Source organism: Ciona intestinalis, chromosome 12 (assembly GCF_000224145.3).
Source record: "Ciona intestinalis chromosome 12, KH, whole genome shotgun sequence".
NCBI lineage: Eukaryota > Metazoa > Chordata > Ascidiacea > Phlebobranchia > Cionidae > Ciona > Ciona intestinalis.
In genome coordinates, this window is record NC_020177.2 from 300,361 (window position 1) to 328,329 (window position 27,969).

At 35.7% G+C, this 27,969-nt stretch overlaps 2 protein-coding genes across 4 annotated transcripts; one reads left to right on the forward strand and one right to left on the reverse strand.

The window, feature by feature from the left end:
* The first annotated feature begins 4,710 nt into the window (after positions 1–4,710).
* Positions 4,711–27,860, forward strand: LOC100176288 (dual 3',5'-cyclic-AMP and -GMP phosphodiesterase 11-like). 3 transcript variants are annotated; one of them, XM_026837184.1, is made up of 21 exons: positions 4,711–4,933; positions 5,932–6,087; positions 6,428–6,633; positions 6,906–7,115; positions 8,724–8,825; positions 9,943–10,062; positions 10,896–10,985; positions 11,315–11,467; positions 12,161–12,302; positions 12,830–12,966; positions 13,676–13,723; positions 13,995–14,070; positions 14,395–14,561; positions 14,801–14,851; positions 14,915–15,061; positions 15,381–15,598; positions 16,491–16,579; positions 24,378–24,558; positions 25,000–25,063; positions 26,571–26,729; positions 27,177–27,860. In XM_026837184.1, the coding sequence occupies exons 1-21, from the start codon at positions 4,903–4,905 to the stop codon at positions 27,288–27,290; spliced, it is 2,661 nt and encodes an 886-aa protein (XP_026692985.1). In that variant the 5' UTR covers positions 4,711–4,902; the 3' UTR covers positions 27,291–27,860. The 3 variants fall into 3 exon arrangements, 2 of the variants coding, with proteins under 2 accessions (XP_026692985.1, XP_018669817.1); XM_018814272.2 differs by lacking the exon at positions 25,000–25,063 and adding an exon at positions 25,398–25,461; XR_001974970.2 differs by lacking the exon at positions 25,000–25,063.
* LOC108949978 (alpha-1,6-mannosylglycoprotein 6-beta-N-acetylglucosaminyltransferase A-like) lies at positions 16,845–23,088 on the reverse strand. The gene is made up of 11 exons (XM_018814282.2): positions 22,823–23,088; positions 22,295–22,445; positions 21,858–22,030; positions 21,098–21,497; positions 20,480–20,603; positions 19,822–19,942; positions 19,192–19,324; positions 18,526–18,787; positions 17,936–18,066; positions 17,572–17,691; positions 16,845–17,289 (listed from the first exon to the last, which is right to left on the reverse strand). The coding sequence occupies exons 4-11, from the start codon at positions 21,344–21,346 to the stop codon at positions 16,930–16,932; spliced, it is 1,500 nt and encodes a 499-aa protein (XP_018669827.1). The 5' UTR covers positions 21,347–21,497; positions 21,858–22,030; positions 22,295–22,445; positions 22,823–23,088; the 3' UTR covers positions 16,845–16,929.
* Positions 27,861–27,969: the final 109 nt, after the last annotated feature.

Here is a 27,969-nt window from a genome sequence, read left to right on the forward strand (position 1 = left end):
GCGATGCATTGATTATGACGTACACACGCGTCACCAATCAGTTGGACTGTGACGTCATTGTCGCGCATGTCATTAGTGCTGATCGTACCAACAAAGTCCCTTTAATTGGAACTGGATGTAAATTTCTCTTTAACAGTTATAAGCGCATTAAAACACGTGTGTGTGTTGTGCATAAGTTTCTTTATTTCTTTTCAATTTGACCTTTTATTCTTTATTGGTTATCTTTGAAAAAAATCTGAACCAAAAGCAGTTTCGACGCTTCTACGTCCTTTTAACCGTAATCATAACTGCTGACTTTTGTTTAAAAACTGCCCTTTAACAAAAAGTAACGTATGTTAGTGTGGGGTAGGATGGGATACCGTTCGTGAGGTTATACGTTTGTCTATTTCTTCAAAAGTTCTTGCTTACTACCAAGTTAAATATAAAAAGAGAGAAAAACATGTTCCATCTTACCCCACTCTACTATATTTTAAATTTATGTTGTTAGTTTGCGATGTCCGAAGTAAACATTGCTTAATTAGACCTGATGGTAGCACACTGGTGGGCGAAGGTTGTTGTGTAAATATGATATACTGATAACATTTTGAGGAAAATTAATATATCTGTGGTCCAATACCAAACATTGAATCAATAAATATTCACTGGACAAGAGTGGACAGGGACAATATATCCCATTCGTAAAAAATCGAAACAAATATTTCAGCAGAATTATTTTGTTTGTTAACATATAAGGTGACTGTTTCGGTAAAACTTTTTTATCTATTTTAACGGCATAAAAAGTGAAGAAAACTTAATTTCAAATTTACGAAAACTATTTATCCCAGTAGAATTTTAATTTGATTGATTTGTTATTTCGCCTTTGGGTGTACCGGTCACGCCTTTATCGAATATATGTTGTACCTGTTATAACATCTATTCGATAAACACAAGTGTTATAACGACGGTGGTTTAAAAGTTACTGCCCTATTTTTAATTTTCTTTATAATTCTGATCTTTTTTACTGTGATCTTGGCAACGTAATGTATCATTTAAATACACAAAAGTTAAGTTCTAATCAGGATACAGATGTGTGCGTCAAAGACACCACCTGTGCAATGGGGAGTCGGTTCAAAGAAGACTGAGATGAAAAACAAAACCAAAACAAACATTCTTGTAAAATATATCTTGTCGGTAATTTAATGTTGTGTAATCTCGCTGAAGAAAATATACCTTGTTGGTGTTAAGAGGGGCAATAAAATATCCTTGATTAATTTACCTCTAGCACCGTTAGTGGTGGTAGAGAGCAATCAACAAAGTATCAACATAGCAATCTTAAATGCCAAGTAATTTTACCAACTCAATGTGACTTCACTAAATACTGCGTTTAGCCAAAGTAACAGTCATGTTTTTAACCAACGATTTTCCCACATCTTTTATCCATAGCATGTTTAACAACCGTCGTTTTGCTGTTGATTCAGGTTTTTTAAACAAGGCGATATTTGCTACAGTTATTGAAAGAATAAATTAAATAAACAATGATGTTATGTTATTTTGTTGCTCCAGTGCATTATTGGTGTGGCGCGTCCTTGGGCAAGGCAACAACAATCAAGGCTTCAATTCTGTGTGACGAAAGGTGTATAACTTACAGTGCGCAAAGTCACAGACAGTGCGCAAAGTAAAGTAATAAAACGTTTACCCATATATACTTCATACGTATAGACCAAACTGCCCTGTTTCGTTTGTTTATTATGATGTATAATAGCATGGTGGGGTAAGATGGGACATGCTTTCTTCTCTTTTAGGCGCTTGCGGTATTTATCATCCCTTATAGTACTTACATAAAAGTAGCGCTCTTGCTGAAGTACGCGGTTTATTCCATAACGTTATTATAATTTTCATTTGCAACTTATTAAACGTGTATATGCGTTCAATAAAAATGTATACTTAAATATATATTTTCAATGTCCGCAATTAAAATGTGATTCTTAAAAAATGCCTTTTTAATTCGCGTAGCATCCCAGGGACCCAATAAAAGACAAAAGCACCCTTGACGGCCGTAACCCGTGGTTCAATATTTCCTTTTGTTTGGTGTATCGATTTAATCAGGCGCGCGTCCGCAGCAGCATTTAGAAATTGCTGTCTTGCTTATTAGAACTTGGTATGGCTTCAGTCAAAACAGTACATTCACGCGGTAGTGCATAGATTGCTTTAAAATGTGAATCGTAGCTTAACGCAACTGAAGTAAAGTTAAACCAAGTATTTCTTGTATTGGTTGAAACAGCTTTAAACTCTTCATCCATTAAAATTAAACGATTGGGTTTACTTTACATATTTTCAAGAGCAGCTTAGTTTCAATCTTATATGCTAGATATACTTGTATGTATGGCAGCGGTACGCCTTATGGAAGCTCAGGAATTTATATTCCTAAACAGACCACGTTTAGTGATATTGATTTGTTGGTTGCTCCGTGCGTCTCGTGTAGAATTGATTTAAAGAACCTAATCAAGCAATTTCCGTTACGACCGTTGCTGTTAGTCATGCGAGTTGTTTGGACTTCTGTACCGTATGAAACATAGCAACATAATGTACTATATAGTAAGGATTATATCTGTCAACACAGTTCGCTATGGCAAGGAGTTCTTGTTAACCCTGTGAGTTATGCACTGTAGTGTATACGTTTATACTGTGTAGTATAGTATTGTATCATAAGCTTTATGTTTAAAACAAGTCTTAAACATTCGTATGCCTATTTTCACGCTTATATGCTTTGCAGTCAACGTTTAAGAGGCCGCTGGTTTAAGAGTGTGAAAGAGATTTACACCTTTGCAAATATGCTTTGATCGTCCGTGGACTAGTTCTCACGTAAATTGCAATTCAGTATCGCAGTTGGTGGTTTGGCCAACGTTCCCTGCATTAGTCAAAAGAGAGTTGTATTTACTTAGATAGCTGACCAGTAGTTTATCAATATTATGTTGCAAGAAACGTTGGGTAATTGTTGGCGCTACCCATTGCCTTGTTTTGTTTGAGGCAGCGCTGCATTCAAACGGTGGTGATATTTGGAATAATAGAATTAGTGTTTCTAAAAAAGGCGACGAAGCATCTGGTTATCTGGGTCTGTTTACTGGTGGCTTCAGCGGCTGACTTACAATATTTACTTTGGAGCCAATACACTTGGCTGTGTGGAGTCGTTGCTATACTTGTCAGTCAAATTTAGCTGGTTTTAATATATGTCGGGAAAAAATTATTAGCACGACAAGAGGCTGTATTAAGACATATGACTGGTGCTCATTTCATTATCTTCAATGCGGTTAAATTATCTAGGGCGGTTTATGAGCAAGAAACATAAATTGTAGTTTAAATATGAGCATATTTGTGTTTTAATATTACATTATAACGCGGGGTTAATATGGAATACATTGTGGATTGGTATACGTAATTAATATTACAAATTTCTCTCTCATAAACCCTTGCGAAGCCTCACTATCTGTGGAAGGTATTTATTTTGAGATTAATAATTAGACCCGAGTTACTAAGCACACAAGCACTCCCAGCATGAAGCTACGATGACGTAAATGAAGCTCTGTACACCAGCATATAGGTGGTATACGTTCTATACAGTCTTTAAGTACTAGCTATACAGAGTGGGCTTCAACATACGCCAGTTCTCAGTGTTTGGTTTTGATTCAGTTCAAGATTAGTTGCAGGGCAGTTTCTTGATTGGATTAATTATTGTTTGATTAAATGTGGCATGATGTGCAAGACGACATCAATTTATTTATTTATATGTTTTAAAGAAAATATTATTTTAAAACAACAAAGAAACATAAACTTTACGTTACAACGACAGTGGTTAAAACCCGTTTGTTCCTGTAGGGCGGGGCAAGATGGGACATGTTTTTATTCTCTAATTTGCGCAGTATATTGTGATTGTATACAGCATGTTAGTTAGGTAACTTTATCCTACATAGTGGTTTCTGTGGGACGCAACTTTCCACTTACATACTGTACCACTCTTTTCAAATATGCTTATATACGAACATGATAAATGAGAAAATCGTTTGTACAACGTTTAATTGCCATCCTAATCGCTAAACAACTGCAAGACGAGCTTATATGTTTTAATTGAAGACTCTAGCGAGCGTCGAGTGCTAATTTAGAACCTACGTCATCAAGTCATATTATGACGTCACAATTCGGCTGTTCGCTCTAAAATGGCGTAATCGTCGTTCGAAGGAGTAGTTTTTCCGTAATTACAGATTACTGATCGGTTCATTCAAAATGGCTTTGCTATGAGCATAATTGCACAAGCATGAAGTATTCCAAACATTACGTGTTTGCTGTTTGCAAACGAAGATTGAGATACAACGATTGCTCAGCCAATATTTGGCGGTGGGTGGCGCGCGGACGTTTTGTTCTAAGTGGTTAAAATCTTATCTACAGCGTTCCGCGACGTGGGTTCTCAGGCGAACATTTGCTACTACTACTGGTTTTACATAGGTCCGCTTGTACAAATTGTAAAACCTTGCAAAATAAGCTAAGATTTTAGCGTGCCAGAATTCAGTTTTTGTTTTCAGGAATTAGGTTTCTTGGTTATGCATTTTTGTGTCTTTTTTAAAGCAAGAGTTGTCAATACGCGCTACTATCATGTCATGTCCATTCGTGTGTAACGGACTGTCAGGTCAAATGTATCGGTTTTACATTTAGGGTCATTTTTAAAGCTTTTCTATCTTAAGTTACAGATAGCGTAGTTTTCTCTTTAGGCATCATCTGAAAGGTTTAATTCATTATAAACCTGTGTGAAAACTTTGTAAAGTTATTTTGTTGAACCCCCAAATCAAAGCACCGAGGCGAATCGGACCAAAACGTAGCTAATGAATGCTACGCCAAGTTTTCTGTAGTAAAAAATAAAGTTGTAAACCTGCCATGGAAACGCAGTTACAGCAGGAGCATATTGGTAAGTGATACAGTTTAGAGCAAACGAAATCTATTAACGTATTAGGTTGGGGTAAGATGGGTTATGTTTTTATTTTATTTCTCGTACGATTTGGCAGTAAACAAAGAATATTCAAAGAAATATTCAACCGTATTCGCACGACTCTAAAGAGCGTTGTTGATTGTTAAAAACACGATTAGGAAATATGAGACATATGTGCTATAAAGGTATCCATCTTTCCCCGCACTACTATATACCCTTTTATCACGACGGTTCAGCTGCGGAACCGTTTTTATTCAACCGTGAGATTACTTCTAGCGTTCGTTCAATTTCCTGTGGTCGATATTAAGTTAACTTTGCAAAAGGAATCAATAAACCATTGCCAGACGAGCTGGAAACTAAATGTTCAATTATAAAAATAGACTTCATGCTATATAACTCTGTCCTAAAGTAAACCCCGAAGTTAAACTTCAAATCAAAATGCAGACTTTTCACTGCTATAACATACATGTTTATTGCTATTATGGCGCATGGTTAACAGACCCCACACATACATATGCGGCAACTCAACACTTCACGCGTACCTTCAAAGCTATAAAGACAACACTAAATTCGTATTTTTAATAAACAAAATATACAGCGGGTATCAGAGGGAAACACAAAGAAAATGTTTCAATCAAATATATAAGGTTAGGAAGGCATTGACCATTATCAGGGTATATGGCGCTTTTAAACATAATTCACTGGTTTGGTTTTGGGGTTTCTTTTAATGTTTGCACAGACTGTTTAGCATGTGCAATCATCGATGCCGCCATTTTGAATTGCCATTTTAATGCGCAGTAAACATTTTATTTGCACGTTATTTCATAAATTAGATGTCGTAGTGTTTAAATACTATTATTTACATTTAAAGAAATACTTTATTGTATTTTAAAGGCTTAAAAAATATCGTTGTTGGATTTAAAAAAATAGGATACTATGTCCCAACGCCATCTCACCCCACCCTACTATATACTTAGAGGCGTGGCTGGACGACCATGCAGACTTTGCTTTCGATTATTTCATTCGGAAGGCGACACAGACAATGGTGAACACGTGGTTGGCTGACAGAGTTATTCGTATTGCTGGATCCGACAGAAACTTACCATCAACCGAGAGACTTTCCTCCAAAACTGGTAACTACAATTTTGTTTAACTTGGAAATAATTCAACAACGTTTTCGTGGCGAAGTGGTTACATATGCCTTTGACCAATAGGTTATAGCTTCGAAGCTCTACGCTGCTATATTGTGGCCATATCGGCAATTGCTTTAATTCAGGGTTTCCTTATGGGTTGTTTAAACTGTTCGCTATAATACATTAATAATAATAAAAAAATGATTACGTACACTGCTACACAATTACATTATACATGGTGACTCTTATATATGCGGGCACGAGGACACACGTGTATTAAATAGAACACACGTGTTATAACCACTTAGTTACATTCATAGAATTATTTATTTTCACACAGATAGCGATCCAATCAAGCGACCTTCGAGTGTGTCTTCCGATTCACCTGGCCGGAAAACTCCAATCCGTAAAATAAGTCACGAAGAAATCAACCCCGGCCACCTACCACTGAAACCCATGGTATCAACAAACGAGATGGGTTCCCCTTCATTCTACACGCCAGAAAACGTCGCTTCGCCTTCGTTGGCGAGACGGATTACTGTTCCGGTAAGCGTGTTATTAATATAAAAATTGGTGAACAACTTTTAGTCAATCTACTGTGTTATTCTCGATTATGACGCACGTCTTAGCATTATGTGCGAATAACATTTATAAGATCAAGGGGTATACGAAATGTAAAACATAAAACTCGAGTTTAACGAAATGTGTTCTATAAAAGAGAATCTTATATTTCGTTTAAATTGTCTCCGCCAGTCTCTGCGAAAGAAGCAATAAAAACGCGTCGATATTTTTGTTTATCATAAAACTCATTTTTGCAGAATCGTCAAACTAATAAACACATGAAAAATTTCAAAACTCGTCGGATTTCTCATTACCACCAAATCCAGAAGGCTGACCTTGAATTAGACAACGATCATGTGAATGCAGATGATCCGCCCGTGATAGATGAACGTGATATGATCATGGATCTCGTGATTGACATTGCAAGTGACCTGGATGTGACGTCAGTCAGTCACAGAATATTACAAGTAAGCACAAATAAGTTTGTTTTCTGTAACATAGAGTAAGGTGGGGTAAGTTGGGACATTTTTATTTTATTTCCTCGTATTAAAATGTTTTAGAATTATGCAACCATAGCTCGGCAATTTTAAAAGATGCTTGTTAATTGTTTAAAACAAATGAGGAAACATGGGATTCAGGTGCTAACGGTGTCCCATTTGGCCCACAGTATTATATACTCGTTTTGTTTTGCTGTTTTATATACGATATATATTTTTGTCGATATTCGGTGGCGCCCAATCAAACGTATAAAATTCAATTAAAAAAGACTAAAATTCTTTCCCCAAATTGCCAAATCCTATATTTCAGGCTAACTCTCAATGTTAAAAATCGCTTTAATAAAATTCGCGACTCCCAATCTGTAATTTTATGAGCGTTTCTTGACGTAGTCTAAACGTTCACACGTTTATTATCTTTCAATAAATTGTTTTATGATACATTTTACAACAGCTTGTACTGTCAAGACCTACGTCATTAGAACTTGACGGATGTACCGTTAGTAAAACTTTATTGCCAGCCATGAATATATCCCAGGTTTGCACACGGCACGTACCTCATTATTTGAGGACCTGCCGTTACAACCGTCACAGTCAAGTCTTGTAAAACATGGGGAATATGATACTAAAACGAGCAGGTCCGCACCTACCAGACCCACGGATTAGGTTGGCATAGGTGTCATTTCATTTAAAACTCGACACTTCCAAATGTCAAATCGAGTGATCTATTACACCTAGTGACGTCAGAAATAGCCGGTTTTATCTTTCAAGATTACGGTTTCAATCTATTCTTAGGATTTCATTTTTTAACCATCAAACTTTTATACCTACTATATTTATTTACATTTTGGAAGAATGTGAAGAAAAATACAATTAAATAAAACAACGAATTAACGAGAAAACGAAAGTTTTTTTAACATGTAGTCCTGTGGGGAAGACGGGACACCTTTAGCACATAATATTCAAACAACCTGAACGTGTTTTAAACAATTAGCAATGGTCATGAGGATACGGGTTTATAATTCTCTGAATTCAAAGAACAATTGTTTACTACCTAAATGTGACGAGAAAATAGAATGAAACGATGTCCCATCTTCCCCCACTCTACTATAGCATATTGACCGAAATGTAAGATTGGGTAAAAAGCATGGCCGTCACCTAAAAGCTTACAGTAAAATACACATAAAATACACTAATTAATAAAATGTTGGTTTACCTGGAACATGTGTGCACACGGCACAAACGGTTTAACAATGCATGTCTGTCTATGCTTAAAATAAACCTTAATTAGGTTATAGTATTGTGGGGAAAAACGGGATACCTTTTGCACATGTTGTGCCATATTTCCCAAATATGTTTTAAACAATTAACAACCCTCTTTTAGAGTCGCGCAGCTACGGTTGCATAATTTTTTAGTTGTCCTTTTTTACTACCAATGCAACGACAAAAAAAGAATAAAAACATGTTCCATTTTTCCTCTTATAGAATTAATCAATTAAAATAGGTTGAATATCTAAGTAGTCTTAAACTTAAACCTTATTTATCTTATATATGAAATTGATTTGGTTGTTTGCTTCGCAGAATGTTAGCATTCTACTCGATGCGGATCGGTGCTCATTGTTTTTGATGCGGGAACGAGATGGCGAAAAATTCCTGGTCAGCCGACTCTTCAACGTGAGCAAGGTAAAGTGTAGATTTGATTTACGCAACGAAACAACCTTGATTGTTATTTATCTCTTCGAAAACGGCAATGAAATCTAGATTTAATACAGCGAAAGGAAGGAAATAGTCGCAAAACGACAGTCGTTAAAACACGCGAAACTTTAAAAGTTCTTGGGCATGCAGCATGTAAAATGTCAAACCCTTTTTTTCCAAATTAGAGTCGCTGAAACTTAATTGCTTTGATTTTATACTTTGTAAGCGAGGTCCTGCTAGCCAGTTGCCTAATCGATAAAATTGATCCGTTTCTTCAGCCCATAGAAATCCCCCCGAGACTGGCGTACAAAACCGTGTCACGGCGAAACCTTTAAATGAATAAATTGGACTGGACTGCAGTCTTTTATAGCTCACTAATTGATTCTAAAACCCATTTGATCGGAATACTTGGTTTAGATTAATCCAATTAACTTTGACTGTTACAACATTTCTCAAATTGAACGCATTAGATTTCGATACGAAAGTAACACGTATTTATTGTATCGCGTATTATATATTAACTTACATTCTTGTGGTCATAAAAAACATCGATTTTTATTTGTCATAATTTGTGTACGCTCTTTTAAAGACGCACAGCACAAAATGGTTGAGTATAGACTCGATGTAAAATTACCATTGTCGTGTATGGGTGTGTTATTTATCCTGGCATTGCGGGCAACCACAGCCGTCATAACACCGGTTGTGCATAAGGATTGTCGTTTTGTTGCTAATTCCCTTCCCTTCGGTGTAATAATTAATATGATCTTTGTTACTGTTTTCGAAGAGATAAGTAGAAAAAAAGTGCCCGGTTACGAGTTGCCAGATATGTAACTTTGTGGGTGATTATTTTAAGATAATTGTATTGTATTGCCCACGGACACTTACGCCCACAATAGCAGGGTCGAACCCCTGCATTCTTCAACGACAGACATGCGCGCCAACAACTTAAATTTTAAACTCTGTTAGTCGTGAATTTAATTAAAACGCTTTTTAAAATCTAATTAAATCTATACAGGCTTTGTTAATTGCTACCAACACGATTAGGAAATATGGGATATTATGTGGTAACGAAATCCCATCTTACCCCACAGTATTATATGTACAGGAATCTACATTAGAAGATAACGTTGTTGTGAAAAATGAAATTAAGATGAAACTTGGGCAAGGTATTGCTGGTATGGTGGCTTTAACTGGAACAGCACTAAACATCCCAGATGCTTATAAGGTAAAAACTTTGTCATATATCTTAACTTATGACTCATCTAACTCTATGTACAAACGTTTGTATTTGTACATATGCAGTAAAATACACTTTTAGTTAAACCAGTGGTTCTTAAACTGGTCGTGCAAGACTTGGCAGGGGGGCACGAAAAACAGCAGATAATTTAACAAAAAGGGGGGGAGTTGGGAGTTTCATTGGGATATTCAATGGGGGGTGTGCTAAAAAAATATAAGAACCCCGTAGGTAAAAAGTAGACCCTTAAACTATCATAAAGTAAATGTATTGGAAGATGCAGAATTCTATGCTTGCAGCTGCCACCATCGTAGTTGTACGTAAACTTACTCAGACATTAAACAGTTTCATCTGGAACTCAGTTGCCACTAATGGGATTTTAAAACTATGAAAAATCAATAAATCAAAAGTTATACACTCAACTTGCACAAGGTTTATGAAACCATTGCATATGTTGTGCAATAAAACACCCATGTTATAACTTTAAGTTTTTTTTCTTGTTATGCAAGAATAAATAACTAATGATCAAAAACTACTGGTTCACATAAAGGACGCGTAGCAACATATTTGTTCATTTATTAAAACTTAATAAAACTATTATAATGTTATCAGCTGGTGTTATCACATGCCCACTGTCCATATCCAAAAGCTATCACAATGTGTGTGGTGTAAACATAAGTTATAACAAACATTTGATGATTATGGTTTTATGGGGACAATGTTCAATATAGTCTATATGCTCAAGGACATATACAGCAAGGTTACTTCAGTTTGTTTGTGTTATTCTCACAAATATTGATTCACCGTGAGATTGTGTTTTACAGGACAGTCGTTTCAACCAGAGTGTAGATAAGAAGACAGGATATCGTACACGAAGTATTTTATGCATGCCCATTCGGGATGGAGATAAAAGAGTAAGTTGGAATACTGGTACTTATGGAAAGTGGGCAGAAAAACTTATCCTATATGTTTGAGTATATTAACATAGATATGCATGTATGCCATGGAATCCATTATAATGCCCTATGTGAATAATCTAGGGACACATAGTAACAAGTTAATTGGAATAACGCACCAATTAAAGGTCGTAACTTGGGTTACCCATATAGTTTAAACTTCCCTTTGGTTTTCCAAAAGATAAAGCCTGGGTTATCAACAGAAACATTATTAAATACCACTTTGGATAAAGTTAGTTTATTCCAGTGTTGTTCAAATAGATCATTCAACCAGTTGTTTGAAACAGATTGTTGGAGTGGCTCAGGTTATCAACAAAATAGAAGGGGCGTTCACCACCAAAGATGAGAAGATTTTCGCTTCTTATCTTGGATTTTGTGGAGTTGCAATTCATAATGCGCAAATTTTCGAAAAAATTCAACTCGAAAATAGAAGAAATGAGGTAAAATTATGAAACCTGTTGGGAGTATGTTTACTATTAAGGTTTATATAGAGATAACAGACTGTCGTATAAAATATGATTAAACATTTTTTCTTAAACGTAAATAGTGCTTTTGGAATACAGGTTTTTATACGAGTTCTTGTGTGGCATCTGTAAGTTGAAGCACATGTGGTCTGCATAAAGCAATTAACTTTGTGAAGTTTGAAACAAATATATGCAGCATGACATGAAATATTAGTTTTACAATAAATCATGTATTGCGCAACAAGTTACACTCATAAAACATATGTATTAATGTATAACAGCTGTGTTATTTGGTTGTATAAATCAAAATACTTTCAAGCAATATGCGAAAGCCAATAAGGTTTTGTCACCACTGAATTGTATGCCATGAAATGAACTAAGGCATATCATAAAACTTTATAAAAAAGTTGTGAAAAAAACAAAGTTTTTAAAATGAATACATTTAAAGAATTAAAAAAAAAATGCAAACATATCTATTTCCAGGTTTTAGATAACTTTATGCCATTAAATGAATCAAGATATATCATAAAACGAATTTATGACGAAAAAAAAAGATATTAAAATAAATAGTTCTAAAAAAGCTGCAAAACATGAAAAAATTCTAGGCTTTTCCTGACATTAAAAAGTTTGAAAACCAAAGAAATAATTTCTGTGAATCTTTTCATTTAGATCCTTCTTGATCTTGCTCGAGTGTTATTTGAAGAACAAAGTTCGTTACATACAGTGATGGACACAATACTAACTCATACCATTTCTCTATTGTGTTGTGAACGTGCTTCTGTACTGCTTGCTAACCCATCTCAACCAGAAAGTAAATAATGAGGTTTTTAGTGTTCGACCTAATGTTATCTAGTAGCTCTTGATAAAGCAGAGAGATGTAATAATAATATGATGATAATATCTTTTATTTGTCTCTTTAATTACGATAGTGAAGATTTAGAAATATTTTAATTGAAAAGACAGAATATAGTGACAAAATGACAGTTGTTGAAACACCTTATAGTTAAAAACATATTATATCACCACTTATTCCATCCAGAATTTTTATTGTATCTTCCCAATTGGATGAGAAGCTATAGAAAGTATTATATTTACTTCACTATCCATTATATCATGACATGCCTCAAACAAACAAACACAACATAATGTTTACCTAATACAGGTTCAATCAATTCGAGTCATGAAAATCCAACGTATTCATTTCATTGAATGTTTTAAATAAATAATTTAGATAAACTTTGCTTCATTTAACTCCTACTTGTCATACTTTGATCTTAATTTTTTAACAAAACATATTATTTGCATCAAAAAGTAAATAAATTTATGGCTTGTTTCTAGATGTTTTCGAGCACACGTTTGAGCACGTGGATGAGTCAACTTTAATTTCTGGAATAAATCTTAGCAAAGAAGCTTCAGAGCGGCGCAAAGTCCCGTTCAACATTGCTATTACCTCATTCGTTCGACAAACGGGACAAGTCAGTTGTGATTTTATTTCGACCGGGTTTATTAAGAACGTGCAGCAAATAATCAAGATATTTTAACTTATCTTGACAGTTTAATTTTGACTTGTTAAACAATTTAAAGCCATCTTATATTAAGAGCCAACAAAACAAGGTTTATCTAAATAAAAGGGTTATAGGGGGAACTGTTGGCTTTGAATTCATTTAAATTTTTAACTTTAAAATGATATCTATTTTAAAAAACTAAATCCTGTAGAGTTTGGTATGTTGTCTGATCCTGAATTTAGTTAACATCAACTTGGTGTCATCTTTGCTAATTAAAAAGCTGCTTTCTAATGTAACTATATGGTTCAGTATATTATTAACCAAGTTACTTTAATTCCTTGGATTGTTAAACATTAACTGAGGGTATTAAGACCAATACTCGAAAAATAATTGCCCTGGACGGCTGTTTGCTGAGACACTAATGGTTTATCAGGTTTGCTCGTGTTTATTTCTGGCAAACTGAGCTTCCAGCTTGGATATACTTGGGCACACATAATTCTTGATGGTTAAGTAGTGTATAATGGATAAACAAACTTAACATATGAAACTTTCTGCCCTACATTTACTTTCACTTTATCAAGTTTTTTTGGGCGGAAGGCATTATTTTCGAACGATTGTTTAAAAAGTTTTTTCGTTTACAAAGTATTTACTTAATACAAACTGTTTTTCTTTTTCTTAGATAGTAAACATTGAAAATGCAGCGAACGACAAACGATTTGAATTCTTGGTAAGCATCTATAACCAAACTTAACTTATCCAATTTTGGCACAAATCTTGTATTTGTGAAAAACTAAATTTTTGTCATTTTTCTAAACTGTTACCATCACAAGATTTTCTAAAATCACTTTTAAATGACAAAGTTTGGCTTGTGAAATCTGTGGTGAAAGATTGACTTTATTGTAAGTAACTATATGGAATTCTATAAGGTGGCAAAAATACCACAGTGAGTTTCAGGGGTTACACCAGTTTAATTAAACCAGTAATCATTATTTCCACAGGAAGATGCACAGCTTGGGTTCACCACGCGGTCACTACTTTGCATTCCTATCAGGGACAGTATGAGACAAGTTATAGGTAAAATATTCGGTAATTTATCAATATCACTTGTTTACCCTGGTGTGGTGGAGCAACTCATTGGTTATAACACAGGTGTCCCATTACATACCATGTGCGGTAGCTCATACACCTCATATTGACATACAAGTTACAAAGTAGATTAACTTTTGTTTAAGTGTCAATTGGTGCAACCGCTGGATTAAATAAATTACCGCTAAGTGTTTTGCCCAAGAATACGCACTTCTCATGGCAGCTACAAAAAGCTTTTATGCTCTGTGTCATCTTTATCTTTAAGCTTGAATACCAGACATGTATTGAAACTTTTTATTTTCACACTGACAGGTGTAATCCAGCTCATTAACAAACACCACAGGGTTGGTCCCTGCTTCACTAAGAGTGATGAGCAGATTTTAGAAGCTTTCACAATATTCTGTGGTCTTGGGATTTCCAACACACGAATGTATGAAGAGACAGCCAGACTTGCTGCCAAACAACATGTTATACTTGAAGTTAGTAATCTAATGTTTCACAAATTTCAAGCTAAAATTCAAATTAGGAAGATAACTAGGGTTTGGTTATAAACTATATGGTTAAGGTCTAGATCAAGGAGATATTTGTTAAAAGTTCAGACATTTTTTTTCAAGTTTTTTCTCTTTTTCAGGGCCTTAAACTTGTGATTATAAATATTGTGAATTTTAGCCTATATTTTGGGATTGTTTCCAAAAGTTTCAAATTGTTATTATTTCAGGTTCTCTCGTACCACGCTGTAGCTTCACCCTATGAGACCTCACTGCTTACTGTGAGTTTACACATCATAAACAATAACAAGTCACATATTTCACTATTTTTTTTGTAAATTTAGTTAAATGACATTCCATCAGCAAAATCACTTGGTATTTTGACTTACGATTTTGATGATTCGCGTCTTGATGACCACGATACACTTAGAGCTGCTGTTAGAATGTTCATTGATTTAAATCTTGTGGAAAAGTTCAGGATTAACCATGAGGTAATAGTTGTTTGAGTTCATATTGAATGTTGCCTGTTAAAAATTCTAGAAATGTACAAACATTTGGCATTGAAGGGATTTGTACAAGCTGTTAGTGATTGCTGTTAAGTATATAATACAGCATTAGCTTACTACAACTAATATATATGTTATATATAAGATAAAGGCATCGCAGAATTAACTCGAAAGCAGACTTGCGGTGTATGAAGCCACCACGCATGGGGCACAATAAAACACGCATGTTATAAATTACAACTGCCATGTCAAGATATATATATGTAATAATTAACTCATTGTTATTTTTAAAAATATGTTGCAGGTTCTTTGCCGTTGGGTTGCAAGCGTTAAGCGTAATTACAGACCTGTGTCGTACCACAACTGGAGGCACGCTTTTAACGTTTGTCAGTCATGTTTCTGTATGATCAAAACTGGAGGACTGGAATCCATTTTTTCTGATTATGAAAAACTAAGTTTATTGGTTTCTTGTCTCTCCCATGATCTTGACCATCGTGGAACCAACAATGCATTCCAAGCAAAGTAAGAATAACTTCAATATTTAGCTAACTTGGCTAGAACCAGCAAAGCCGGCAAAATAAATGAGTTTAATGAGATCAACCTTTACGACCCATTTTTCTAAAATTACAGCAAAATGTTGTGACCCACTTTTCGTTTTATATTTACTTATGTATAAAATTCCTATTTTTTAAAATAAAGAAAATGTATTCTCAATTTATTCTCATTTATCATAGGCTTTATATAAACCTATGATAAAAATGTTTGATTTTTAAAGCAGTTTTCAAAGAACTTATTAAGCTAATATAGTTAGTGACCTAATCAAATTAAGTGGGACCTCATTGTTTGGGTCCCAAACCAGAGCTTGAAAAGTATTGAGTTATTGGTTTTGAACGCTGGCTTTGGACTAGCAGATTAAAAGCACAAATACTGGCATTGCATGCATGGTACATTATATCCCACCATGGTTTATAAGTTTATATATGCGCTGGTTCACTGTGAGAGCCTCACAAGCTGGTCTAGCTTAGTTGATAATTTTGTCCCTAAATAAACAACATGTTGTCCAAGACAAACTTTAATGGCAAACAGCTTGTTAATGGAAATTAGTGGAAAATTGTTAATGGAAATTATTGTTACAATTATTTCTGCTACATGTTTTTGTATTACTCTGTGGCTAAAATAGACCACATTTGAAAAAAGTACAAAACATGGTATTTACCAAATAAAGTGTGTTAAATTCTATATTGGACTCTGGAATAATTAAATGTAGCTAATTTATTCAAGGGGATTGAAAAGTCTGTTTTTACATAGGTGTTTTATTTCCTAAGCCTCATGCCCCATTTGTGTTACCTAGTTTGCAATTCTGTGAAGACTTTAACAATGCTATGACATATGAAATGATAATCATGTTTTCCAGAATAGAACATCCATTGGCAAGACTGTATTCGACTTCCACCATGGAACATCATCATTATAACCAGTGTCTAATGCTGCTACAAAGTGAAGGTTAGTATAAATTAATTGGTTATAATATTATCAACAGCAGATTGGTGGAAAATGCTCTGTTTAGAAGTAATATTTGAAAGTTGAAACTTCTGGGTTGCTGTATTTTTGGGACCTGAATACTTTTTCTTTTTGTTTTTTTTTGTGTTTTTTTTAAACAATGTTTTTGACCATTCCACTGATCTTACTACATATGCTGACAATAGTAGCAGCGCTGAGCTTCGAACCTAGTATGCTCTGGTTACAAGTTAGTCCATATTAAATAGACAGCACTAATTGGAGATTTTGTTATTTTAAATTCAAAAGCGACACTCACGTATTAACTCAACAACAAAATTACTGAAGAAATCAACTTAATAACAACCAACACACAGTGCTATTTGATCATCATACTTTCTACACGGACATATTCTTTGTGTGTCGGTAGGCGGTGTACACGCGCATGAAAACAAAAGGGAATCCGTTTGCGTGTAACACATAGATGGTGACATGCTCGGTGCATGACACGGCGCCTCAGGTTTCCCATAGTTCAACTTTCGTCTATAATTTTCAACTTCCTTTAATGGAAACACTTGCTTAATATTTTCGCAGTGTTTCCAAATAGAATTGAAGGTTTCTTCGTTGTTAATCTCCTTAAATAGCGAGCGTTCGCAAACCATTTTCTTCCGGGAACACGCAGAAGTGCAACTTTCCCCTTTGTCAGAAATTTCAACCTAGAAGATATTTTTTTAAATATGAAAGAATGTAACTTATTTGTTTGCGCGGGGCAACTTGAGTAGTTTTAACACAGATGTTCTGTTACACCTTATGCCCGCTTACGAGTTACCGCATGTAACTTTGTGGGTGATATTTTTCCACCACACCCAACATACACACGACCAATGGTAGCAGCACAAGCTTCAAATCAGGCTCCTTTAGGCTAGCAAGACACACTACCATCAATGTGCGACGTTATGCTTCAGAAATGATTATCAACTTAACATAAAGTTGCATACTTGTAGAACTGATAATGGAGGCCACTGTCGGACTTTTTTCTTCCAAATATTTCCAGATATAATCGATTCTTGCCAGGTGTCGGTACAAAAGTCCTGGTGCTCCAAATACGAGTGTATTCTCTAATAATATGAACAAATTGAACTAGAAAAAATGCAAACGGTGCATTGTGTGTAGGTTTAGAGTAATATGTTTATTTAAAACCAAAAATATAGGTACCACTCCCATTCAGCCCCACTAACTTTGCTGTTTCATGTTTTCAATTTGAATTTTGGTTTTAAATTGCTTTGCTGAGTTGTGTCGGGTTATTAGAAAAAAACATGCTTGTATAAAAAAATTTAATGTTCCGAAATAATGTAATAATACCTCTAAAAAACCTAAGAAGGTGAACTCGTGTGTCACGAACGGTTTGGGCCGGGGTCGGTTCTTTATTTTGATCAACACGTCTTCAACTTGAGTGAGGTTGCGCATATCTACTGTATATACGTGGGGCTCACCTGCAAAAACATATACGCCTTTTCACGCCTCATGCGTTTTATAATCCTGACGAATTGGTCTCTATTCGCTTAGTGTCGTGTTACCCCCATAATGATTGAACGCACCTGTTAAACGTCATTTGCAAAGCTCTGATCTGTCATTACACTGTAACACGTCACGATCCGAACTTTAAAAACCACCCACACACTTTATTAAAGAGTTTAAAACGCACAAGTCGTTGCGGGACATGCAAAATATATATGTCTGCTATTGCGCTCCATGGGTTAAAACCATAAACCAACGTAAGTGAGCGGGGGGAAGGTAAGATAGGACATATTCATTCTCTAATTATTTCATTCGCTTTTATCATCCCACAATTTCAATACAAGGTTAAACCCATAGTTCCTATTGTTAAATTTATCCTGAAAATTTGTGTCTTAAAACATACAATAAGTTACCGTTATAGTTAAACCACCTACCGATTCGGTTTTCTGCGTAAGGATTTTGCGAAGCGAGCAATCGTTTGGTTGGTTTCTTATCCGCTACCGGCCGTGGAACTCGAAACTGAGGGTTTAGATACACAACCCCGCTAGCTATCGCTTCCAAAGCTGCTGGGCCTTCCACGGGGAAGCCCAACCCAACGTACACCCATGATTGCCGCAGCAAACGTCTGAATTCGACTTGTTCCAAGTTCCGATGGTTAACTACGTAGCTTGGGATCGATTCGTACATTTCCATTCCCTGTATATGTTTGCAATGTAAAACTGAACTGCTCCCGATTTACAGATCGCGCATAATATCTATTCCCATATTTTGCGCAGCATCAACTTTGCGATTGTTGTTCATGCGCAGTAGGAACCCGGAACAAATATTACACCGAAACTAAATTTATACCAGAATAAATTTTTATACCGGAACAAATGTTACGCTCAAATAAATAAATCGAATAAAATGTCATCACTGACAAAGTGAAATACACGGAAACTCCTAATTGAGCACGCCGATGTCCCGGAACAGTAGTATTTAGTCAAATTTTATATAATACGAAAATCTGACCGAAATATTTTGATCGGCCAGGTTTTGCCAATATTTCGCTTTTTAAGTATTAAATAAACTAATTCAAAATTGCAACAAACGAAACTTACTTTTTTGTTCATCACGTTAACGTACATGGTTGCGTGTGTTTCATTAAAATGCTCGTTAATCAAGTCAATGTATTTTAACTTGTTTCGCCCATTTAACACAGATGGCCGTTTCCCGTACAGCAAAGCGATTTTCCTGTTGAAATTTGGGGGAAATCAAAATTAGAAATTACGTCTGCTTGATATATGATAGTATGCTAATTTGTATTTATTTCTTAGTTTATGTTACTATGTTAACTCATATTAACTTAAACAAAGGGGAATTAAAGGGAAAACGACAGTCGTTCAAACATACTTTAAATAAAAAGCAGCAAATATCGATAAAGCGTGACTTTTAAACCCAATATACAATTAACTCTAATGATCATGTGTTTTAATGGATCACGTGCATAAAGTCACAATCCATACAATGAGGTAAATTGGAACCACACTCCACTGCCGGACCATAGACCTCTATAGAACTTCTAATTCGATTCACTGCCTTATCTTCACTAATCCATATAATATTTAACTGCTTTATTTTGTTGGATTTAAATTTCCGGCTTTGAATTTTAAAATTACCGATTGCGAAAATGGAAAAATAACCCAAATAAACAACCAAAACACAAATTAAACATAAATCAAAACACTTACTTGTTGCTCTCTTGTTTGTCATCAGAGTTCGTTATTTTATTGTTAACCACGAAACCGAGAAAGGAATTATCCGTGGAATGCGGAAAGTGAGTGAAAAATTGAGCTGGGTTTAATCCTTTGCCTAAACAACAATTATTTTTCACACATATCATCTCAACGTTTTTAACAAGTGAACAAAAATGTAATACGTCTAATTTTTCCTATAGTTAATAGGATTGTCCATATTGACGGCCATGTATTCAAAAATGTAAAAATCAAAACCATCAGTAAAGTTATGGTAGCTCGTAAGTGGGCACGAGGTGCATGATTCAAAACACCGTGTTATAACGACTGTTGTTGCCCCGCCATGCGAGGATAAATAAGTTACATACGTGGTGACTTGTAAGTGGGCACGAGGTGCATAAATTAGAACACCCGTGTTATAACAACGGTCGCTTCTTAACTATGTAAAGTTAAATAAGGTAGAGTATAGGATGTGGGAAGACAGGGTACCTTCGACACATAACATCCAAATACCCTGATCGTGTTTTAAACAATTAACAACGGTCTATAGGAGCCGTGAGGATATGGTTTTATAACATGCTTCACTACCAAATGGGTCAAGGAAATGGAATAAAAAGTGTCCCATCTTCCCCACTCTACTATGTATACACCATACCTCCCCATGTGCCTTGCTTCTCCGGGTTAAACAACGGATGGTTGAACTGCGGGTCTGTCCCGTATACATCCAACACCCGTAAGATGCATCTATATTGGTACAATGACCCGTGTAGCTGTCTTATCTGAAAAAATATTATTAATAATATGATCACCCACAAAGTAAACTGGGTTACTCGTAAGCAAGCACGAGGTGTATGAACCAGAACACCCGTGTTTAACAACTGCCGTTTTCCGGCCATGGAAAGCAAGTTACATTCATTCATTCAATACACAGCATAACCGTTTATCTCCTCAATCACGATAACGAAGATCACAATCATTAATCATAGCGAAGATGATGGGAATTAGCAGCCACATGACACAGTTATTCAATCATGCTTAGGTCAAAACTGCATACAAATTATCGATTTTAAAATCGTACCCTTTTTACAACAATAACGTCCCAGTCGGTTGAAACTAATTATTTAAAACAAATTTGTGAACTTTAAAATTCGCAAGTCACATTCGCACGATTAAAACAAATTGGCGAACATTTTTTTACTCAAATTCATTCGAAATACAGCGAAGGGATTGTATTAAACTTTCCACGTTTTCGTGACCACTTTGCGGGCTTTACCTGTTCCAGTCCAATGATATCGGTAAACACAATGTCGAAGACTCTGGCCGGTCGACACGTATCTTCATTGTGTCCTTGCGGAAGCATGACTTCTGCCAGTCTATCAGGTGACCACGATAATGCAACGTCATGCCCCATTACATGCAGAGATGACATAAGGTCAGACCATTGAACTAATTCACCCAAGGGACCTCCAGCTAATGCAGCTTCGCCGAAGTTTAGTCCAAACTCCTTTGTCAATAAACCCATGTGTAAAAGAATTCGAAGCTTTAACGAACTAAATATGTGACTGCTGCTCGTAAGGTGTTCGTTATTAGAAAAGCCGTTTCAACAAGTCTCTTGCGTTAAAAATCCAGCCGTTTTCATTCGTACCCACGCGCCCTTTTATCCACTCACAAACCTAAACGTTAGAAAAATTAAAACTCAATATTTTATGTTCAACTAATACACAATAATCACTGTTTAATAACCTTGTCAGCCCCTGTCCACTTACACCAACATTTTATACTCGGCCCGCAGTAAAAGGTAGTGGCAAAATCACGATGTCTATATAGCCCCATTGGTTAACGAAAATATAATTTTAGGTTAATTTTCGTAATAATAAACAGTTTACAGATACTCAACAAAATTTCAAAAAGACCTCCATTAAAGTAAAAAAAAATATAAGATCTTGTATTTGCTATATTTTAGCTTTGCGTTCTGTTGACTGATAACATAATACATATGCAATAAACATTCAACCGCTATAGTTTGAACCCACCTTCCCGCATTCCGTTAACTTTTTCTGAAGGATTAAAAAGTCAGTCGTATACTCCGCATGTGGTAGAGACGACGTTATTTCTTTAAATGAAGGAATTAGTTCGTCCATGTTGCCAGGATATGAACAAACGCGTTCAACGAACACGAGATATTTGTAGATGGAACATGAGGTCTCTGAGAAGAATTTTTCGTATTGTTAATATTGGCATAATGAGACATATACTACTGTGGGATAGCGACATCAAGAATTGGAACTTTTTATTTCTTTTTTTCTCGTCGATTTGGTGGTAAACAATAAAAATTTGCACAATTATATGCCCATAGCCCCGCGACTCCAAAATGCGTTGTCAGTTGTTAAAACCACCATGAGAAAATATGGGATTTATTTGCTGACGTTATCCCGTCTCACCCCACAGTACTGTAATCGTGTTTCCTCACCGTTTTCGTTGATTCCATAACGAACAAAACAAACATTGTTCATCCAGTTGTTGATTATCCATTTAAACCGCTTGCCGCAGTATCTTTCCTTCAGCGTGAAACTTATGTTTCCGCAACTGACCAACAATTCCTTTTCCACAATCCGACGAATCTACATTAACTTGAATATTAAATATATAGAAGGGTGGAGTAAGATAGGACTTGTGTTCAGTGTAGCTATATGCGACGATTAAATGGTAAATAAAGAGCTTGGGATTTAGGGGCTAACAATTATCCATCTTACCCCACAGTAATATATGCCAGACAAAAATTAACTAATTACCACGTGATTAAAAGGTGAATTCTACCCACTCCTACATTTTAAAAATACGAAAACCTGCTTGGTTACTGCTGATTTGTTTTTAATCGGGCTTAGTCACTCGTGGCAGTAAAATTGTTCATTAAACTTATGTTAATTATATTACGTGCTTATTCATTAGAGCATTGTTCTCTTGCTACTTATGTTATTATATATTGGTAAAACCTTACCGCTTCGCTTTCCGTTGAGATGTATTGTTTTAATGCTTTGCTATGAAGATAATACAGAACAGCCACCCAACATAGCACTGTGACTAATATGGCTTTTCTTATCCTGTATAAACCTATATAGACCCTCTTTCCGCGCATGCGCAATCGTCGCAATACGTGCTTACCCATTGCAGAATAACAAACTGCATATCGAACTTACTAATCATTTAAAAACATAACTTCGAGATGAAACTAGATCAATGTATTTGAGAAACGGCGATCGTTCGTATCTTGTCAAACCACTTGTACACCTGACATTCGCCTCCGGCTAAAACGCCTTTTTCTCTGCATGAACGGTATAGACTGTAGTAGAAAAAGGCAGTTTTATAAACCTACGAAACCTGCCTTGAATAAATCTTTACAAAATTAATGACCTCTAGGAATTTGAACACTTAATAAACTACAATTTAATTACAGATGTTTATTTATTAGTTTGGTTTGTGGCTTGATTTAAGAGCGAGGAAATGACGTATAAAGGTTTATGTTGATATTTTAATGCTGTGTATTCGTTTCTGCAATGATTAAGAACTCTGATGCGAATTTTTGTCTTGGATTTGGCTTAGATTCGCTGACTTACGAAACATTGTCGTTTTAAATTCCTTAAATTCATGTGTGCTTGTTTAGTTCTGCTTCGTATTTCAAGTTCAGAAAGAGTGTAGTTAGCTTTGATTTGCTAATGTGTTATAGGAATGATACGGTTAATGCTTCTCAACCACCGGGTTGCCATTTTATTGGGTTGCCTACTACACTGGTTCACAAAATATCTTAGACTTTTGTTGGAAAATTAATTCATTATTTTGAATGCCTACATCAAATCGTGTTGTCACAGCTTTGTTGTTGTAATATTTTCGCTTCTTATTTGTGTCGCTGTAAAAATGGCCTTTTTACAGATTTGTTATTTGTTGGTTTCTATTTTTACGTTTGGATAAATTTAGGAATGCGGACAAAATATAGCTGTCACGTATGTATTTTACGTTTAAACGTCTTATCAGTATAACGAAAGCAAATTGGCAAGTGCTAAACACACCTTTATGGATAAAAACAGCCGTAGTAAGAGGGTACTTGTTTCGAAGCTCGATGCTCCCATTGTTGGTTTTTGTGTTCTTAAAAATAAACTCATTACGATGAGTGCTCCAACCAAGTGGTCACTTATCGGTTACACAACTTGGCCTTCAAATAAAACGACAGTCGCAATATGTCGCTTGATTGGTAACTCGTAAACGGGCACGATGTTTATGAAATACAACACCCAGGTTGTGACTTCTTAAGTTTTCCCTACACGCTTACTTTAGTTCCTATTGAGTTATATTACTATGGGGTAAGATGGGATACCGTTGGCACCTAAATCCCATATTTCCTGAACATTTTTTTAACAATCAACGACGCTCATTTAGAGTAGCGGCGGTACGGTTATACATTTTTGTAAATATTCTTAGTTTACTACCAAGTGAAACAAGAAAAGAGAATGAACGACTCATCTTACCCCACCCTACAATAACTTAAATTCCTTTTACAGGGTGTGAAATTCTTTCCCATCTGACGTCATCAGAGTACGCCCACGTCATCAAACTGGTACAGCATGCTATACTAAGCACGGATCTTGCAATTTACTTCAAAAAGCGGAACGAATTTTTCAACGTGGTGAAAAGTGGGGCGGCCGACTGGTTGGGAAACGACGGACACAGAGAACTTCTAAGGTTAGTTTTGATATTCATTTATTTTGCATTTTATTTCGAAGCGTAGTGCATTTAGGTCTGCCAGCTGGTGTAATCACATACTTAAATAATGGTTACTTGTCTAACGGTCCCGATTTTAAGTACAGCAGTAATATAAGTTTGAATACCAAACAGACCACAATAAAAAGTTAAAAGGCCGGGTTTTGTTTAGTATTTAATTAGGTCACATAGAAATACACAAACAAGTAGTCGAAGTTGGTGGATCATTATTTGTAGTAACATTTGATGGGCGTCAAGGCTGGTGTAATAATGGCCTAAATTGTAATGGACCACGCTTATATTTCTATCCTATACGGGTGAGATCCTGTACGTATATATGGGTAAGATCCGTAGGTACTTTGGGTGTAGGGCAGTGTTGGCATATCGGCACAAGGTTTACCCGCAAATTACCTATGAACGCAGGAGTCTTGTTATCACTGGTTGTGATATAGCTGGCATCACGCGGCCCTGGAACGTACAAAAAGAGGTAGAAAAGCATCAAAACATATCATAGCAATTCCACACTCGCTCTATTAACATATCAGTCACTTTACACTTTCACACCAATGTATTTTGCTCGTTTTAGTGTTTTAAACATCAAAGACGCATTTTTCGCAAATGTCACCCACGCAACGATTTTACGCACACAGTTTTTGCGATTCCGCAAATTTCTCACAGCTGTTACGTCACACATACCACTGTTGCGTCATCACCGCTCACTTTTTATTTTGGCACGCATTTTTGCTGAACATACCCACATGGCCGGGGTGAGTGGTGCTACACATTTTGAAGCTAACACATCTTATTTCTTGGCCTCACAGGGGCATGGTAATGACCGCGACTGACGTGTCGGCTATCACAAAGCCGTGGCCGATTGAAGTCAAGGTACAACCGGTTCCAGTGTTGATTATTCATTCTCTATTTGCTGCCTGCGATTGAATCCACGTCAATTTAAAAGCCACACTTTTAAAAGCAAAATTTTAAAGCCGCAAGTTTTTAGCCGACAAAATTAACCTCAAATTCTTATTCTTTATGTTTCGTTACTATTAAATTTTGCGGCTATTAATTTGCGGCTTTAAATTATCGGGATACCCTGCGATAAGCTTAACCGCCAAATTACCGACGTTTGTAATTCGCTTATTTATTCCAATCACTCGTTTAAAAACGCCTGTCAACAAAACTATAATTTTTCGCAAAATATCACATTAATATTCTCACGAGCACAACACTTACAACGCATGATTACACCTTGCATGCTGCATGTTCTGAACTTGGTGGATTCAAAGCCGTGATTTTAAAGCCAACTAATTTAAGAAAATGACAAAGTTTAGATTTAGAAGTTAAGATACAATTCTCGTTTCCGACTAAAGTTAGTCGGTCGCGATCACTATCGGTTTCCGCGATTTTTAATCGGCCGACTAAATTTCCGTGCATTACTAATTACAGAAATTATTCAATCAGAGTTTAACGACGGAATTTTAGTCGAGCGACTAAAGAAAGCAAAATCTAGTTGAACGAGAATACCCCTCTGGTTTGGTGTTACATTTTTTGTTAACTTTACAACTTTTGCTGAATCGCATGCCCTTGCTTGTGTTATTTATTCGACCAATGATATTAACAGCATAACTATAAGCATAATTATACGCATTACAATTGAATTGGTGTGTGCTGCAACACAGTGCTTCTTATCCCTAATTTATGTTTCTCTAATATTTAATATAAATTAATATAAAAGCTTTGGCGACGAAAAGATTAAATCACCAACCCGAACGACTGAAATTTTACACCAAGTGTAAAGAAATGTTTGAAACGAAAACATATCAACGAACCAACCAAATCAATCGGGGACCATAGGATTGGGAAGAACTATATAATACGTCTTTTAAATAAAGTTTTAATTTTTCCAGTTGGTATTTTAAATATAGCTTGTAATTTTTTCGTAATATATTTTATATCAAAACAAAGTTTTAAAACAAATTTATATTTCAAAACAGATCGCACAATTGGTCGCGGAGGAGTTTTTCGAACAAGGGGACATAGAAAAAAGTAAACTGCATCAAGAACCCCCGGATATGATGAACAGAAAGCTGAAACATAAGTTGCCGAAGATGCAGATTGGGTTCATTGACAGTATATGTCTTCCACTATACGAGGTTTATATGATGTGTGTTTAACACTCTGTGCTTCCTGTCTGGAGTACATTTCGACTGTTGTTGCCAAGTGTATCGGACAAACTAACTTAGTGGTCTTAAGGCGGTAACAAACTTATCTCCGTATAGGATCAAAAAACTAGATAATTGTAAAAACGTGGCAATTATTAATAGCGCACGATATGGCCATCACCGTGGTATGGCTATAGATAGCGTAGCAACCGAAGGATACCGGATTCAATGCTACCACTGTAGACGTGTGCTTTCATCGGCAAGATACTTAACGGTCATTGCTCGAATTTAATCTATTAAAAACAAAACCTAAAAATTTACATACGTGGGAATTTGAGAGCGTATATTTAAATGCGTCCCTAAATCACTTGTCAAAAATCAGCCTTTGATATAAAGATAATTTAAACTTCGTTATACAAATATATTGTTGTTCTGTAGGCTCTCAATGATGTATCTACCAAATTGCAACCAATGTTGGATGGTTGTTTGGAAAACAGACGACATTGGGAAGAGGAATCATTGAAGGCGGAAAGAGGTGGAACAGCTCTGTGAGTTGCAACACTGACCCAACAACGTTGCGCGTAAACTTATTAATGTTCCAGCTGTATCTCACCTCATTCCATTCAAATTATTCACAATCAGAACCGACAACCATTTTCACGAGAAAACTCAGCCAGTAATTTAAAGCCACAAAATAAAGCCGCAAATTAAAAGCCCTGAATTATAGCCAATAATTCATAAATTTGTACCAACATTAATTAAAAGTTCGGATTCTAAATCCTAAGACCCACCCGTTTAATCTTTCCCATGAATTGGCGACTTATCTATTTGCGGTTTCGAATTACTAAATATCGTTTTAACCAGTTTTTACTACGCCCCTCATAATTGTTCGAACCCATCACCTCAGTTATATGTATATTGCACACGACCAGCAGGTAAGGGAATTCCCCATCTCAGAGATCATCACAAAATTCTTCACTGATGGCTTGCGTTTAATGAAGGGCAAAGCATCGCTTGTTGTATTCACAAATCGTATAAGGCGTAAAACGATTTTTGAAGTGTATGTACACATCGTATCGAAGACGTATTTCATTCGAGGTGTAATAAAATTATAAAACTGGTTCTACGTTTTTACATTTCCCACAAACCAGTCTGGTATGCAAGACTCGATACACCAGTCATTAAAAATACTTATTGTTATTTCAGAATCTGTAAACGATGACACTAGTAT